This window comes from Pristiophorus japonicus, chromosome 14 (assembly GCF_044704955.1).
Source record: "Pristiophorus japonicus isolate sPriJap1 chromosome 14, sPriJap1.hap1, whole genome shotgun sequence".
In the NCBI taxonomy this organism is placed as follows: domain Eukaryota; kingdom Metazoa; phylum Chordata; class Chondrichthyes; family Pristiophoridae; genus Pristiophorus; species Pristiophorus japonicus.
In genome coordinates this window covers 80,763,613-80,781,578 of record NC_091990.1, presented here as the reverse complement: position 1 = coordinate 80,781,578, position 17,966 = coordinate 80,763,613, and the positions used below count along the sequence as shown (strand labels likewise).

Sequence of the window (17,966 nt, the reverse complement as noted above, 5' to 3'; positions counted from 1 at the left end):
GACCAAAACTGAACACCATATTCCAGATGAGGCCTCACCAAGACCCTGTACAACTGCAGTAAGACCTCCCTGCTCCTATACTCAAATTCCCTAGCTATGAAGGCCAACAGGCCATTTGCCTTCTTCACCGCTTGCTGTACCTGTAAGCCAACTTTCAATGACTGATGTACCATGACACCCAGGTCTCGTTGCACCAACCCTTTTCCTAATCTACTGCCATTCAGATAATATTCTGCCTTTGTGTTTTTGCCACCAAAGTGGATGACCTCACATTTATCCACATTACACTGCATCTGCCATGCATTTGCCCACTCACCTAACCTGTCCAAGTCACCCTGCAGCCTCTTAGCATCCTCCTCACAGCTCACACCACCACCCAGCTTAGTGTCATTTGCAAATTTGAAGATATTACATTCAATTCCTTCATCTAAATCATTGATGTATATTGTAAATAGCTGAGATCCCAGCACTGAGCCCTGCGGCACCCCACTAGTCACTGCCTACCATTCTGAAAAGGACCCGTTTATCCCAACTGCTTCCTGTCTGCCAACCAGTTCTCTATCCACGTCAGTACATTACCCCCAATATCATGTGCTTTAATTTTGCACACCAATTTCTTGTATGGTACCTTGTCAAAAGCCTTTTGAAATCCAAATACATCACATCCACTGGTTCTCCCTTGTCCCCTCTACTAGTTACATCCTCAAAAAATTCTAAAAGATTTGTCAAGCATGATTTCCCTTTCATAAATCTATGCTGACTTCGACCGATCCTGTTACTGCTTTCCAAATGCGCTGCTATTTCATTTTAATAACTGATTATAACATCTTCCCCATTACTGATGTCAGGCTAACCAGTCTATAATTACCCGTTTTCTCTCTCCTTTTTTAAAAAGTATTGTTACATTAGCTACCCTCCACTCCATAGGAACTGATCCAGAGTCGATAGACTGTTGGAAAATGATCACCAATGCATCCACTATTTCTAGGGCCACTTCCTTAAATACTCTGGGATGCAGACTATCAGGCCCTGGGGATTTATCGGCCTTCAATCCCATCAATTCCCCGCCTAATAAGGATTTCCTTCAGTTCCTCCTTCTCACTTGACCCTCGGTCCCCTAGTATTTCCAGAAGGTTATTTGTGTCTTCCTTCGTGAAGTATTTGTTCAACTGGTCTGCCATTTCTTTGTTTCCCATTATAAATTCGCCAGATTCTGACTGCAAGGGACATATGTTTGACTTCACTAATATTTTTCTCTTCACTTATCTATAGAAGCTTTTGCAGTCAGTTTTTATGATCCCAGCAAGCTTCCTCTCATACTCTATTTTCCCCCTCCTAATTAAACACTTTGTCCTCTTCTGCTGAATTATAAAATTCTCCCAGTCCTCATGTTTGCTGCTTTTTCTGGTCAATTTATATGCCTCTACCTTGGATTTAACACTATCCTTAATTTACCTTGTTAGCCACGGTTGAGCCACCTTCCCCATTTTATTTTTACTCCAAACAGGGATGTACAATTGTTGAAGTTGATCCATTTGATCTTTAAATGTTTGCCATTGCCTATCCATCATCAACCCTTTAAGTATCATTCGCCAGTCTATTCTAGCCAATTAATGTCTCATACCATCGAAGTTACCTTTCCTTAAGTTCAGGACCCTAGTCGCTGAACTAACTGTGTCACTCTCCATCTTAATAAAGAATTGCAGCATATTATGGTCACTCTTCCCCAAGAGGCCTCGCATAACAAGATTGTTAATTAGTCCTTTCTCATTACACATCACCGAGCCCTTTAGTTGGTTCCTCGACATATTAGTCTAGAAAACCATCCCTAATACACTCCAGGAAATCCTCCTCCACTGTATTGCTACCAGTTTGGTTAGCCCAAATCAATATGTAGATTAATGTCGCCCATGATAACTGCTGTACCTTTATTGCACGGCATTCCTAATTTCTTGTTTGATGCTGTCCCCAACCTCATTACTACTGTTTGGTGGTTTGTGCACAACTCCGACTACCGTTTTCTGCTCTTTTGTATCCCGCAGCTCCACCCATACAGATTCCACATCATCCAAGCTAATGTCCTTCCTTACTATTGCATTAATTTCCTCTTTAACCAGCAATGCTACCCGACCTCCTTTTCCTTCTGTCTATCCTTCCTGAATATTGAACACCCCTGGATGTTGAGTTCCCAGCCTTGGTCACCCTGGAGCCATGTCTCCGTGATGCCAATGATATCATAATTGGTTAATAGTTGCCTGCGCAGTTAATTTGTCCACCTTATTACGAATACTCCTCGCATTGAGGCACAGAACCTTCAGGCTTGCTTTTTAACACACTTTGCCCCTTTAGAATTTTGCTGTAATGTGGCCCTTTTTTGATTTTTGCCTTGGGTTTCTCTGCCCTCCACTTTTACTTTTCTTCTTTCTATCTTTTGCTTCTGCCCCCATTTTACTTCCCTCTGTCTCCCTGCATAGATTTCCATCCCCCTGCCATATTAGTTTAACTCCCCAACAGCACTAGCAAACACTTCCCTTAGTACATTGATTCCGGTCCTGCCCAGGTGCCGAGACCATCCAGTTTGTACTGGACCCACCTCCCCCAGAACTGATTCCAATGTCCTAGGATTTTGAATCCCTCCCTCCTGCACCACTCCTCAAGCCACGTATTCATCTTAGCTATCCTGCAATTCCTACGCTAGCACTGGTAGCAATCCTGAGATTACTATCTTTGAGGTCCTGCTTTTTAATTTAACTTCCAGCTCCCTAAATTCAGCTTGTAGGATCTTATCCCATTTTTTACCTACATCGTTGGTACCTATATGCACCATGACAACTGGCTGTGTTCACCCTCCCCCTCCAAAATGTCCTGCAGCCGCTCCGAGACATTCTTGACCCTTCCACCAGGGAGGCAGCATACCATCCTGGAGTCCTACATTTATTCCTACTCTCTGTTTTCTGTCTGTTAACCAATCCTCAATCCATGCTAGTATATTATCCCCAATCCTACAAGCCCTAATCATCAATAACCTCGTGTGTGGCATTTTATTGAATGTCTTCTGAAACTCCAAATACACCACATCTACTGGTCCCCCCTTATCGATTCTACTAGTTGCAACCTCCAAAAACTCTTAACAGATTTGTCAAACATAACTTCCCTTTCATAAATCCATGTTGACTCTACCCAATCCTAATATTATTTTCTAAGCGCCCTGTTACAATATTCTTAATATATTCTAGCATTTTCCCTACTATTGTTGTCCGGCTAACTGGTCTGCAGTTCTCCGTTTATTCTCTCCTTCCTTTCTTAAATAGCGGGGTTACATTAGCTACCTTCCAGTCTGCGGGAATATTCTAGAATCTGGAATTTTGGAAGATGACAACCGATGCATCCACTATCTCTATAGCCACCTCTTTCAAAACCCTAGGATGTCGGCTATCGGGTCCAGGGGGTTTATCGGCTTTCAGTCCCATTAATTTCTCCAGTACTATTTTTTTTTTACCTTTTAAATGCATTGTGTAGCTCTTTAATAATTGCTGCACCTATAAAGCAGATAACCCTCCTCAGCAGTGTAAATTTCCAGCGGTAGACTCAGGTCATGCAAGAGCGTTCTCTGCATCTATAATAAGCCTTGATCTAGAGGTTGCGACTCAGAGATGCCATTCCAGCTGTGTGCAACCACAGTTGAAATTACACGTCTGAATTATTTGCTTTTTTTTTCTGCTTTTATACAATTAAAAAAAATTTGATCTTGAACACCAAAGGGTAATTTTTTTTGTTTTTCGACATTCCCATTACTGAATTTCATGCATGTCAGGTGAATGCCAGAAACCGATATGTCCCAGCACATTAAGCTGTGTGCTGGGAATGCCAATAGATGAAAATTTACCTCTAGCTGGTGTAGGCTAGGGTAGGTACCTTTTTAAAAAATATATAGATTGGGAAGTAATTCAAATTAAAAATGCCTTCAAGCAAGTAATGGTAAGGATAATAATTCTTGATTCTTGGAAAATGTAAGGTTATCCACTTTGTTAGGAAAAATAAAAAAACAAATTATTATTTAAATGGGGAGAGATTCCTAAATGCTGCGGTACAGAGGGATCCGGGGGTCCTTATACATGAATCACAAAACATTAGCATGCAGGTACAGCAAGTCATTAAGAAGGCAAATGGAATGTTGGCCTTTATTGCAAGGGGGATGGAGTATAAAAGTAGGGAGGTCTTGCTACAACTATACAGGGCGTTGGTGAGACCACACCTGGAGAACTGCATGCAGTTTTGGTCTCCTTAATTAAGGAGAGATATACTTGCATTGGAGGCAGTTCAGAGAAGGTTCACCTTGTTGATTCCTGAGATGAAGTGGTAGTCTTACGAAGAAAGGTTGGGCCGATACTCATTGGAGTTTAGAAGAATGAAAGGTGATCTTATTGAAACGTATAAGATTCTGAGGGGACTTGACAGTGTAGATGCAGAGAGGATGTTTCCCCTCGTGAAGGAATCTAGAACTAGGGGGCATAGTTTAAAATGGAAATGAGGAGGAATTTTTTCTCTGACTGGTGTGAATCTTTGGAATTGAGAGTTGTGGAGGCTGCTTCTTTGAATGTATTTAATGTGGAGATAGACAGATTTTTGGGTTATGGGGAGCGGGCTTAAGTTAAGTTAAGTTAAGTGGAGTTAAGGCCAAGATCAGATCAGCCATGATCTTATTGAATGGTGGAGCAGGCTCGAGGGGCCAAATGGCCTACTCCTGCTTCTATTTCTTATTTTCTTATAATTAAATACATGTACTAGATAAATGTACAAATACAAAAAGTATAGTAATTATTTCATACAGAATTTTAACTTGAACCTTCCTTTTCATTTAGCAATGTTTTAACAGCATTAGATATGTCTTGCTTGACGTTTAATTTTCTCTTTTTATAGTAAATACCAGTGCCTCGCAGTACATTATAGGTGGAGATTATCGAGAGCACCTTAATACGATTTGTTCTGGCGGTGACAAGAGTTGCTTATGGCCTTCATCAATAAATAAGAAAATTTATGTACCTTATACTTTCAGATCAAATTATAGTAAGTTACTTGACTTTATTGTCCTCCTAATGGGATATTAGATTGTTATTAATCTTATAACTGACTAATAAATAGACGCTTGTGATGGATAAAAGTAGATTCAACACTCTTATTCTAATTTTTCTAGTATTTAATGTGAATGTTAAAGTACACAGTACTGCTCAGGATCTGTTAGTGCTTGATGACTTTGTTATGAATTTAATGAAAATCCATGGAAAGCTAAAAGACCTCAAAATAGGTTCCCAAGGATAAAATGTAATGATCATACGGTGCTAGAAACACGAGAAATTATATTTTTGATGTGTTGATGGTCAACATGAGAGACTTGATGAATGCTGGGGTCGTCCCATTAAATTGGAAATAAATTGCATGATAACATAGTAAACAACAGCCAGCAAGAATTCAGAGAGGCTATATCACGTGAATAGCATGTTTAGCAAGTTGGTCTCACTGCAGGTAAAGGGTACAGAGCCAGATAGTAAATGGGTGACCAGTAGGAAGAGCAGTGCAAGGAAGGTAGTGCAGGGGTCGCCTGCTGTCATCCCCCTGCAAAACAGATACACCGCTTTGGGTACTGTTGAGGGGGATGACTCATCAGTGGGGAGAAGCAGCAGCCAAGTTCATGGCACCGTGGGTGGCTCTGCTGCACAGGAGGGCAGGAAAAAAAGAGTGGGAGAGCTATAGTGATAGGGGATTCGATTATAAGGGGAATAGATAGGCATTTCTGCGGCCGCAACCGAGACTCCAGAATGGTATGTTGCCTCCCTGGTGCAAGGGTCAAGGATGTCTCGGAACGGGTGCAGGACATTGTGAAGAGGGAGGGTGAACAGCCAGTTGTCGTGGCGCATATCGGTACCAACGATATAGGTAAAAAACGGGACGAGGTCCTACGAAACGAATTTAGGGAACTAGGAGCTAAATTAAAAAGTAGGACCTCAAAGGTACTAATCTCAGGATTGCTACCAGTGCCACGTGCCAGGATAGCTCAGATGAAGACGTGGCTTGGGGAGTGGTGCAAGAGGGAGGGATTCAAATTCCTGGGACATTGGAACCGATTCTGGGGGAGGTGGGACCAGTACAAACCGGACGGTCTGCACCTGGGCAGGACCGGAACCAATGTCCAAGGGGGAGTATTGGCTAGTGCTGTTGGGGAGGAGTTAAACTAATATGGCAGGGGGATGGGAACCTATGCAGGGAGACAGAGGGAAATAAAATGGAGGCAGAAGCAAAACATAGGAGAATAGTAAAAGTGGAGGGCAGAGAAACCCAAGGCAAAAAACAAAAAGGGCCACATTATACCAAAATTCTAAAGGGGCAAAGTGTGTTAAAAAGACAAGCCTGAAGGCTCTGTGCCTCAATGCGAGGAATATTCGGAATAAGGTGGACGAATTAACTGCGCAGACAGCAGTTAACGGATATGATGTAATTGGCATCACGGAGACATGGCTCCAGGGTGACCAAGGCTGGGAACTCAACATCCAGGGGCATTCAACACTTAGGAAGGATAGGCAGAGAGGAAAAGGAGGCGGGGTGACATTGCTGGTTAAAGAGGAAATTAATGCAATAGTAAGGAGGGACATTAGCCTGGATGATGTGGAATCGGTATGGGTGGAGCTGCGGAATTCCAAAGGGCAGAAAACGGTAGTGGGAGTTGTGTACAGACCATCAAACAGTAGTAGTGAGGTTGGGGACAGCATCAAACAAGAAATAAGGGATGTGTGCAATAAAGGTACAGCAGTTATCATGGGCGACTTTAATCTACATATAGATTGGGCTAACCAAACTAGTAGCAATGCGGTGGAGGAGGATTTCCTGGAGTGTATTAGGGATGGTTTTCTAGATCAATACGTCGAAGAACCAACTAGAGAGCTGGCCATCCTAGACTGGGTGATGTGCAATGAGAATCTTGTTATGCGAGGCCCCTTGGGGAAGAGTGACCATAATATGGTAGAATTCTTTATTAAGATGGAGGGTGACACAGTTAATTCAGAGACTAGGGTCCTGAACTTAAGGAAAGGTAACTTCGACGGTATGAGGCATGAATTGGCTAGAATAGACTAGAAAAGGATACTTAAGGGGTTGACGGTGGATAAGCAATGGCAAACATTTAACGATCACATGGATGAACTTCAGCAATTGTACATCCCTGTCTGGAGTAAAAATAAAACGGGGAAGGTGGCTCAACCATGGCTAACAAGGGAAATTAAGGAAAGTAAAGCCAAGGAAGAGACATATAAATTGGCTAGAAAAAGCAACAAACCTGAGGACTGGGAGAAATTTAGATTTCAACAGAGGAGGACTAAGGGTTTAATTAAGAGGGAGTAAATAGAGTATGAGGGGAAGCTTGCTGGGAACATAAAAACTGACTGCAAAAGCTTCTATAAATACGTGAAGAGAAAAAGATTAGTGAAGACAAACGTAGGTCCCTTGCAGTCGGATTCAGGTGAATTCATAATGGGGAATAAAAAAATGGCAGACCAATTGAACAAATACTTCAGTTTTATCTTCATGAAGGAAGACACAAATAACCTTCCGAATGTACTAGGGGACAGTGGGTCTAGTGAGAAGGAGGAACTGAAGGATATCCTTATTCGGTGGGAAATTGTGTTAGGGAAATTGATGGGATTGAAGGCCGATAAATCCCCAGGGCCTGATAGTCTGCATCCCAGTAAGGAAGTGGCCCTAGAAATAGTGGATGCATTGGTGATCATTTTCCAACAGTCTATCGACTCTGGATCTGTTCCTATGGACTGGAGGGTAGCTAATGTAACACCACTTTTTAAAAAAGGAGGGAGAGAGAAAGCGGGTAATTATAGACCGGTTAGCCTGACATCAGTAGTGGGGAAAATGTTGAAATCAATTATTAAGGATGAAATAGCAGCGCATTTGGAAAGCAGTGACAGGATCGGTCCAAGTCAGCATGAATTTATGAAAGGGAAATCATGCTTGACGAATCTTCTGGAATGTAGAGTGGACAAGGGAGAACCAGTGGATGTGGTGTATTTGGACTTTCAAAAGGCTTTTGACAAGGTTCCGCACAAGAGATTGTTGTGCAAAATCAAAGCGCATGGTATTGGGGTAATGTATTGACGTGGATAGAGAACTGGTTGGCAGACAGGAAGCAGAGAGTCGGGATAAACTGGTCCTTTTCAGAATGGCAGGCAGTGACCAGTGGAGTGCCGCAGGGCTCACTACCGGGACCCCAGCTCTTTACAATATACATTAACGATTTAGATGAAGGAACTGAGTGTAATATCTCCAAGTTTGCGGATGATACTAAACTGGGTGGCAGTGTGAGCTGTGAGGAGGACGCTAAGAGGCTGCAGGGTGACTTGGACAGGCTAGGTGAGTGGGCAAATGCATGGCAGATGCAGTATAATGTGGATAAATGTGAGGTTATCCACTTTGGGATCAAAAACACGAAGGCAGAATATTATCTGAATGGCGGCAGATTAGGAAACGGGGAGGTGCAACGAGACCTGGGTGTAATGGTTCATCAGTCACTGAAAGTGGGCATGCAGATACAGCAGGCGGTGAAGAAGGCAATTGGTATGTTGGCCTTCATAGCTAGGGGATTTGAGTATAGGAGCAGGGAGGTCTTACTGCAGTTGTACAGGGCCTTGGTGAGGCATTACCTGGAATATTGTGTTAAATTTTGGTGTCCTAATCTGAGGAAGGACGTTCTTGCTATTGAGGGAGTGCAGCGAAGGTTCACCAGACTGATTCCAGGGATGGCTGGACTGTCGTATGAGGAGAGACTGGATCAACTGGGCCTTTATTCACTGGAGTTTAGAAGGATGAGAGGGGATCTCATAGAAACATATAAAATTCTGACGGGACTGGACAGGTTAGATGCAGGAAGAATGTTCCTGATGTTGGGGAAGTACAGAACCAAGGGACAGAGGCTTAGCATAAGGGGTAGGCCATTTAGGACTGAGATGAGGAGAAACTTCTTCACTCAGAGAGTTGTTGACCTGTGGAATTCCCTACCGCAGAGAGTTGTTGATGCCAGTTCATTGGATATATTCAAGAGGGAGTTAGATATGGCCCTTATGGCTAAGGGGATCAAGGGGTATAGAGAGAAAGCATGAAAGGGGTACTGAGGGAATGATCAGCCATGATCTTATTCAATGGTGGTGCAGGCTCGAAAGGCCGAATGACCTACTCCTGCACCTATTTTCTATGTTTCTATCCAGTATAACCAAACTCCTTGATATTTTCGAAAAATTCACATGCCAAGTGGGTTATGGAAAGCCTTACAGTGTGGCATTCCTAAACTTCCAAGAAGCCTTTGCCAAAGTTCTGCATGGAAGGCTGCTACTTAACTTTAAAGCAGTGGGAATTTAAAGGAAACTCCAGAATGAATAAGAAATTGGCTGACATTTAGGAAGCAAACACTACTGAGGAGATGGTATGGAGAAATCCTGAGTGGAATGCTCCAAGAATTGGTGAAAGGTGATGAAATTCACAGACAATAACAAATCAGGATGGGCATTTGAATCTGGAGAGGCAATCATGCACTTACAGAATGAGTTGGACAAAATACCCCTGAATTTCTGCTCTGGTGAAAATCTCAGTGGAAAAATGGAGTGCGATTTGGCCCCAATGGAAGTGATGTGGCTGACCCTGACAGATTTTCTAAAGGCAGCTTAGTTTCAGTGTTTATAGATGAATTCCCGGTGGCAGCATTTTGGGAACTTGCCATTTGGGAGACTGGAAGTTGTGTGATATTGCAGAATTCAATGGTCTGTATTACCTTAAGAAAGCCACCCTCTAAGGCAAACATTGTTTTGGCAGCATCATGATCGTGTAAATTTTTCAAGAGAGTCAGGACCCCCCCGTCCAAGTTCAGCGCGGAAACCGTGAATCTGCTGAGGGATTTCAAGGAGTTCTAGTTGAAGGAGCAGACCTGCAGGGTACTCCTAATACCACAAGTTGGAAGAGACGGAGAGGAAGATTAGGATTGCCAACATGTGGTTGGAAGTATGATGTAGAAAGGATGGTTTCAGTTTCCTCGTTATCCGAAAAAAGCTTCCCTTTTTTGTCTTATCTTCCTCTATATACACCTTGTCATCCAGGAGGCTCTAAATTTGGCAGTTCTACTTTTTTCTTTGTGGGGACATGTTTACCTTGAACTCCATGTATCTCCCTCTTGAATTTCTCCCACTGCGCTAACTTAAGTAGCTGCATCCAGTCAACTTTTGCTAAATCACTTCTCAACCAAGCAAAATTGGCCTTCCCCCAAGTTTAGAACTTTTATTCCTGTTTTATCTTTGTCCTTATCCATAATTATGCTGAAACTAAATCCTGAACTGTCACCCTCTTGTTGGGCTTGCTATGCATTACCTAAAAAAGTTCTCCAAAATGCAGTTTGGGAATTCTCTGCCCTCTATACCTTTTACACTGATAGTCTCCCAGTTAATATTAGGGTAATTGAAATCCCCCACTATTAGTACCCTATTGTTTTTGCACTTGTCAGAACTGTGCCTACAAATTTGCTCTTCTATCTCCCTTGGACTGTTTGAGACCACACAGGTAGAATCCTCACCGTCAATGCCTGCTATCCTGGCAGCAGCCACGATGCCTTCATCCAATGCAGATCTCTTCCAGCCACCACAAGAAACTCGCGGCTGGTTGCTCGGAGCCAAGGGCTATCCGCTGTCCACCTAGCTCATGACTCCACTCCGTAACCCTATTCTGCCCAGCACTCATATAAAGAGAGCCATGCCACCACCAGTAACACCATTGAGCAGACCATCGGAGTGCTCAAGCAACGGTTCTGCTGCCTTGACTGCTTGAGAGGAGTCTTCCAGTACCCGCCTGAGTGGGTATCGCTATTCGTTGTCGTCTGCTGCATGCTGCACCACCTGGCCATAATGAGGGCACAGCCATTGGCACCAGGCATAGCAACACCACCTGAGGAAGAGGAGGACGAGCAAGAGGACGACGAGGAGCAGGAGCAGTAACACCAGCGATGGAGGAGGCACGAGGCAGCGAGTTAATCGCGATTCTGCAAGGGCAATCCATGACCATCTGGTAAATTCCATCCCGGTTCCTCTGAACAGCATCACCACATCAATTTTCCCTTCCCCAAAACTGAAATGAGAGACAACACCAAAGATGAAACAGTCCAATCAAAATTTATGTAACAATAATAAACAGTTTCATAATGTATTTAATAATCACCCTTGTGTATTTCCTTATATCCCCTCTTTGCTTTAATTATTCTAGTGCTCCTCCACAGTGTGTCCCCTGTGGCTACAGCATGGCTGGTGGAACGCTGCTGTGTGTCACGGCCAGAGACTACAGATGGCCTTGCAGGACGTCCTTGACCAGCTCTGGGCCTGGAAGGCCCGGCTGTAGGCTACAACACCTCAGGCTGGGCAGCGGCAGTTAGCACTGGCTGGGTGATGACCAGCGACAAGTAAAATGGCGGAGTGGCAGTGGTGGGTTCAGGAATGCTGCCATCCTGAGAGGACAATAGGTTCCTGCTCCACTGACACAGTACCACCTCCTCGGCGCAGAATCTCATCATCCCAACTAATCTGCTGGAACACAGTTTGGTGAGCTACTGCGACCCCCGGTGGACAGTGGTGGATCCAGCGGCAATGGCATCAGTCAGAGCATGCATGGCATCCAGCTAAGATTGCATGAGAGCAGTCTGAGACTTAATGGCACCAACCATGCTCTACATCACAGCACCAAGACATTGCGTTGCTTCTGCCTGTGCTGCAATAGAAGCTGCAACATCTCCCATGACACGCGTCATGAGGTCTGGGAGTCATGATCTCAGGAGTCCACCATCATCTGCAGACTAGCAATGATGGGCTCCATGGTGTGCGGAGAGCTCTCTGCAATGCTGGAGACGGACTCCTCCATGCTCCGTACCACTGCCGAAAGTCTCTCAGGCACCCTTGTCATTGCACATATGATGTCAGAGTGCATGTCCCTTTGTGTGAATGCCTCCCCATCGGGGTCTTCATTTGAATCCTGTGGAGCAGAACTCGCCCGCGAACTCTCCCTCTGGGGAGATGGCTCTCGAGGTTCCCTTTCCCCTTGGCCTTGCTGCAGCTTGCTCAGCCCCGGTGCATCACCTAGTGCAGACCCCTCTACTAAGCTAACCTCTAACGAATTGGTCGTGCCAGTCTCTGAGCTGGTGCCTGCAGGTGAGAGATACAATGATGCAGTGCTTGGCTCATCCTCCTACTTTTCATCTCCCTCCACGGTATGTTGGGTGGGGGGGGGGGCAAAGCGCTCAGGTGCAGGGTATACCGCTTCTGCCTGGTTCTCAGAAAGCATAAATGGCACAAGAGTCGCATTAAGGTGAGGGCAGTGGGGCAGGAATGGAGCAAGGAATGCAGACAGTATCAGGAGCTGGAATGTGATAAAGCATGCTGATGTGGGGCTGGTGGGAAGTGATAGGAGAGAAGGAGAGGGGGTCTGAAAGTGATAAAGCATGTGGGGGGAGGGGGGGAAGTGGCATTTGAGAAGAAGATGGGGTAAAGATACCATTGCCCCCACCAGGGTTGACATCTCCGCTGGCCATGGTGCCCAATACCTGCGAGCCCTTGAGCCGCAGCACTTGCTCCTCAAGGTCTGAGAGGGGTCACAGGTCAGGTTCCCCTCCTCCAGTCCTCTGCTGCTCCCGTCTGTTATGTGCCATCTTGTCCTGCAAAAGAAAAAAACTCGTGTGAGTAATAGTCCAGCTATGTATGTGGAAGATATGCCTGCTGTGGTTGAATAGCTGTGAATGTAGGCAAGGCGTGAGATGCTGATGTGAGTGTGAAGATCCGCAGATTCTTGGTGATTGAGTAGTGGGGAAGTGGGGGTTTGCATAGTGTGTGCAGACAGAGGTTGAGAGGCTGGTATGGAGGAGGTGTGGAAGCTTGTACTCACTTTCACCACCCGATATAGGTTGTTGAATTTCTTGCAGCACTGGGTGAGGCTTCTCTACGCCTCAGTGCTGGCCGACACTTCCTGGGCCACCTCCTGCCACATGGCATAGAAAGCGTGCTGTGTTGGCCACCTTCCCGAGGCAGGGAACAGAGAGCCCCTCTTGATCTCTGGGGCACCCACCAATGCCTCCAGAACCATATTGCTGAAACTCGTGGCCCTTTCACGAGGGATTTCCAGCAGCTATTTCAGTTCCTTCCTAAACTCCAGAGATGAGTGAATGACTTCAGCAAAGCTGAAAACGAGCATTAGCAGGTTCAAATGACCACCCCCTTAAGAGCCAAATGGAGCTGGAAACATAAGAAATACGAGCAGGAGTAGGCCATTTGGCCCCTCGAGCCTGCTCCGCCATTCAATAAGATCATGGCTGATCTGATATTGGCCTCAACTCTACTTCTCTGCCCGCTCCCCATGACCTTTGACTCAATTATCATACAAAAATCCATCTATCTCCAGCTTAAATATATTCAAAGATCCAGCCTCCACAGCTCTCTGGGGTAGAGAATTCCAAAGATTCATGACCTTCTGAGAGAAGAAATTCCTCCTCATTTCTGTTTTAAATGGGCAACCCCTTATGCTGAAACTATGCCCCTTAGTTCTAGATTCCCCGCAAGGGGAAACATCCTCTCTGCATCTACCCTCTCAAACCTCCACAGAATCTTACATGTTTCAATAAGATCACCTTATAGATCATCGTATAGGCCCAACCTGCTCAGCCTTTCTTCATATGACAACCCTTTCATCTCAGGAATCAACCTCATGAACCTTCTCTTGATTAAGGATTGCAGGCTGCTTGATGAATGGAAATCAGCTGAAATTGGTTTAGTGGCTGTGAATAATGCCCCTGTAGCACCCAACTGAGGCCATTAGCGCCTCATTTACCGCTCCTGGGGCGAATACGCCCAATTTGGCAACACATCTCGCCGGCACTAAATTTCTCAGTAAAAAATTACTGTCCCAAACAGGGTGTTACCGAATTTCGCCCCCCAATCGGCCTGAAACTCCGGTCGGAGGCTTCCTTTGGACGAACGCCTTGGACCTGAGAATTTTTAACGAATTTACCTGGTGGTCCCGGAGGGGCCTGCGATTCCGGTGGGGAGGCCTTCTCTTCCCGATCTTCGGAGCGCGTTCCCATCCTCGGGGTTCGGACGCAGAATAGCAATGAGAACTCCATATCTGAGTTTTTGGATTTTTGTTTAAAGTGTTTTAATAAGGTTTAAAATAAACTTACCTTAATCGACAGGGTTTTTAAACATAAAACTGTTTAAAATTTTTATTTTTATGTGTTTTAAAACTCTTACGTTGGTAAAACTATGCGCCTGCTTTTACCAGGCGCAAGAGTTTTAAGGACATTCGCTGGGCAAGAATTGGCAAATAGTAATCTCGCCCATGCAAATGTTTTGGCTGCGGGGATGCGTGCGATCTGTCAAGCCAAAACTTGACATATCGGAAAAGCCGGTTTTCGACGCATGTGCATTGCGTGCCGAAATCCGGCTTTTGCAGGGCCTCGCCGGTCCCATACCGGAATTTTAACCCCATTATGATTGAATTTCGTATTAGATTTGTGAGGTAGAATGTAGAATCCCAAGCCAGAGTTTTAAATTTAAGTACAGCAAACTTTGAAGGGCTGTGAAGTGAATTGATCGCAGTAAACTAGGCAAAATTGTTTAGTTAAAACTATTAAAAATCTACAAACAGTTGTAAATATTCAAAGAAGTATTTGGTATGATACAAAACCAGTACGTGCCCCCAAAAGGCAAAAGTTCCATTCGTATAGTTAAGCAATTATGGCAAACAAACGAAGTAAAAGACAGTATTAAGCTAAAGGAAATGGGTTACACAAATGCAAGGAAGATTTGAAATCCATTGGACTGGGAGTGTTATAAAAAGCAACAAAGGTATTTAAAGAAAGGAGTAAGGTGCAAAAATGTAATATGAAAAAATAAACTTGTAAGGGATATATATCAGAGCTATCAGTAAAAGTTTTTATAAATAAATTAAAAGAAAGAGTAATTAAAAAGGGAATGTGGGCCCACTATAGATAGATGCGAGTCAGACAATAATGGACAATAAGGAAATGGCAAACTTATTAAATGGGTACTTTATACCTGTTTTCACAAGGAGAAAGAGGACAAAATACCAATAGTACAAGGGAACCTAAAAATAAGTCAAGGGGAGGAACTTAGTGGGGCTAAATTTGATAAAACTTGAAAATGGGCGTGGGGATCGCAATGCGCGATTTGCCTGTGCCCCTTGAAATTAATGCAGGCAGCATGCGAAAGTCGTGCAAATTAACAGGATTGAAGCATTAAGCCCAGTGCTGAACGTGCTGCTGGTTGTCTCAGTGCTCAGCAAGAGGCCCAAATTCGTGGGAAGTGTGATCTCTGTTTAAAGGTCGCCTGCAGTCTGCACTTCTTAAAGAGGAGGTATTTTCTGAAAGAAGCACCTCCGTGTTCGTGTAGCAAAGGAAAGTGGAAGGTACCTATAGCTCAACAAGGCAAAGAAAGGGCACCAAGGTTCTCCACAGCACTGGAGGCCTTAGTGCAAGGGATTGAAAGGAGGAGACAGGATCTCTACCCGCAGGAGACCTTCCAGACTGACTGTAAGAAGGCAGTAGGAGCAGATTGTTGAAGCAGTCAGTGCACAAGTTGTTCCTCCAAGACCTGGATCCAGTGATGAAAGAAGTGGCAAAGGTCAGTGAATGCATCTTCAAATACTATACCCCACCAACTGCACCACTAACGTCACACACTGCTCACGCACCACATCCCCATCACTCACCTACCAACAATCTATCAATCATGACCCATACCTCACAATCATAGCTTCACCTCACCCTCACACACTTACCACTATTGCAAGTCTTGCATCCACATCTCACAACTTGCACACATTGCTGGCTAATCAACCATGACAAGCACATCACCTAAGCACAGTGTACCACACTCAACTGACACACTTCCCTTTCCTTTGCAGGCCAAGGTAGCGCATAACCAGCACCAGCAGCAGCTAATAGGTGGGATGCTGGCACGGCTGCAGAACCTGACCCAGCTGGAGGAGGCAGTGCTAGAAATCATTGGAATGCCCGTCACTGAGGCCGTGGCGATCAGTGAGGTTTGAAACCATTGATGATGATGGTATGCTATATCTACTCCTCGCGCCCTACTTTCCCTTATCCCACAATTTCTCCTCACTTACAAGCTGCTGATGGTGTAAGAATGCTCATCTTGGTTTTCCCTGCCCCCTCACCACAACCCGACACTTCTGCATTTCTCCTTTCAGATTCCCAAGCACTCCAATCAGCCCAGCCAGTACAGGAAGAACTCTGCAGGAACCAACTCAGAAAATGGCACCACGTGTACTTTAGAGGGTCATCATCATAGGCAGTCTTCCCTCGGAATCGAGGAAGACTTGCTTCCACTCTAAAAATGAGTCCTTAGGTGACTGAACAGTCCAATACTAGAACCACAGTCCCTGTCACAGGTGGGACAGATAGTCGCTAAAGGAAAGGGTGGGTGGGACTGGTTTGCAGCACGCTCTTTCCACTGCCTGCGCATGATCTATGCATGCTCTCGGCGATGAGACTCGAGGTGCTCAGTGCCCTCCCGGATGCACTTCCTCGACTTAGGGCGGTCTTTGGCTGGGGACTTCCAGGTGTCAGTAGTATAGAGATGGGATGTGCACATGGTGAGTCACCGGGCATCAGTGGACTGCAATCATGGCAGGGGGAAAGGATAGCGCAGGTGCTAGCTTCGTGGAGGGCAAGGTCGCACACAAGTTCTGCTCCACAGGACTCAAGATGAGGACTTTGATGGGGTGGACTTCAGAAGAAGGGGGATGGGCATGCACAGAGAAATGCTTGGTGCATTGGCAAGCCTGCCAGAGAGCTTGTTGTTACTGTCGAGAAGCGTGGGAGAATCCGGCTCCAACTTTGCGCAGAGCTTAGGGCCCATGATTTCCAGGATGGGACTGATGGACACTCCATTTGAGCACTTGTGGACACAACCATGTTGCAGGGTCTAATGCGCAATGTCTCAGCTACCATTGTAGCACAAACGGAAGCGTCCCATGCCACGTAAGCTCAGACTCGTGGCATCGTGGCTCCATTTTCCAGTGTGGAAAGGGACTTGCAGGATATCACAGCAGTCAAGCAATCTGCCCTGCAATAGATTATTAGGATTGCCCAGGGGTGTGGCAATGACAGTGGCTTCATGGAGCACGAACCTGCTGTCTTCTCAGGATGACAGCATTCATACTTCCACCACTGCCAATAGGTCAGTGCCCTTGCTGTTACCTGTCACTCTGCCAGTGCAGTCTGCTAGTGCAGTCCACAGCTGGGCCTTCTAAGTGCTCGAGCTTGTCCTGCAAGGCCATCTGCAGTCTCGCCCACTGAAAGTCAGCAGCCTTCCAACAACTATGCTGCAGCCACTGAGGTAGCATTTTTGTAGCAGCACTGGTATAGGCAAATGCACACGAACGACAGGCATGAGAATGCACAATTGTGGTTAGTTGACTTTGTTAGTAGTTTTAGACTGAATCATTTATAAATTATGTTTGGAATGTTTGATTTATGGTGGCTTTCATTTCAGCATTGTGGCCAAGAGGACAGTGGAATGTTCCGTGACAGAGGGATGGGAAGGTGGGGACGTGTTGAGCTACGGGGATATGGGGTATCATTTAGGGGAACCGGAGTCTCATGATGCGCTCACGAACAACTCATCCGGTACGTGGATTTGCAGGCTGCCGCCCCTTTCCTCCTCTTCCTTCTTCTCCCATTGAGGTAGTCGTGGAACCAGTTGTGGCAAGGGCTGCACCCTCATAATGGCCAAGTTGTAGAGGATGCAGCAAATCACCACGAATTGGGCACCCGTTCCGGTGAGTATTGGAGTGCTCATCCGGAGCGGTCAAGACAGTGAAACTGTTGCTTGAGCACGCTGATGGTCTGT

General features: G+C 45.3%; 1 protein-coding gene across 14 annotated transcripts in view; it reads left to right on the top strand.

Moving 5' to 3' along the window:
• LOC139279420 (hatching enzyme 1.2-like) overlaps positions 1-17,966 on the top strand; it is a 330,762-nt gene that overhangs the window by 104,706 nt on the left and 208,090 nt on the right. For 10 of the 14 annotated variants that reach the window (XM_070898533.1, XM_070898543.1, XM_070898531.1 and 7 more), the window contains one exon: positions 4,921-5,067. The exons of the other annotated variants lie outside the window; for them this stretch is intronic. In XM_070898533.1, coding sequence (XP_070754634.1) covers positions 4,921-5,067 — 147 coding nt within the window. The remainder of the gene's footprint in view (positions 1-4,920; positions 5,068-17,966) is intronic. 14 annotated transcript variants of the gene reach the window in all.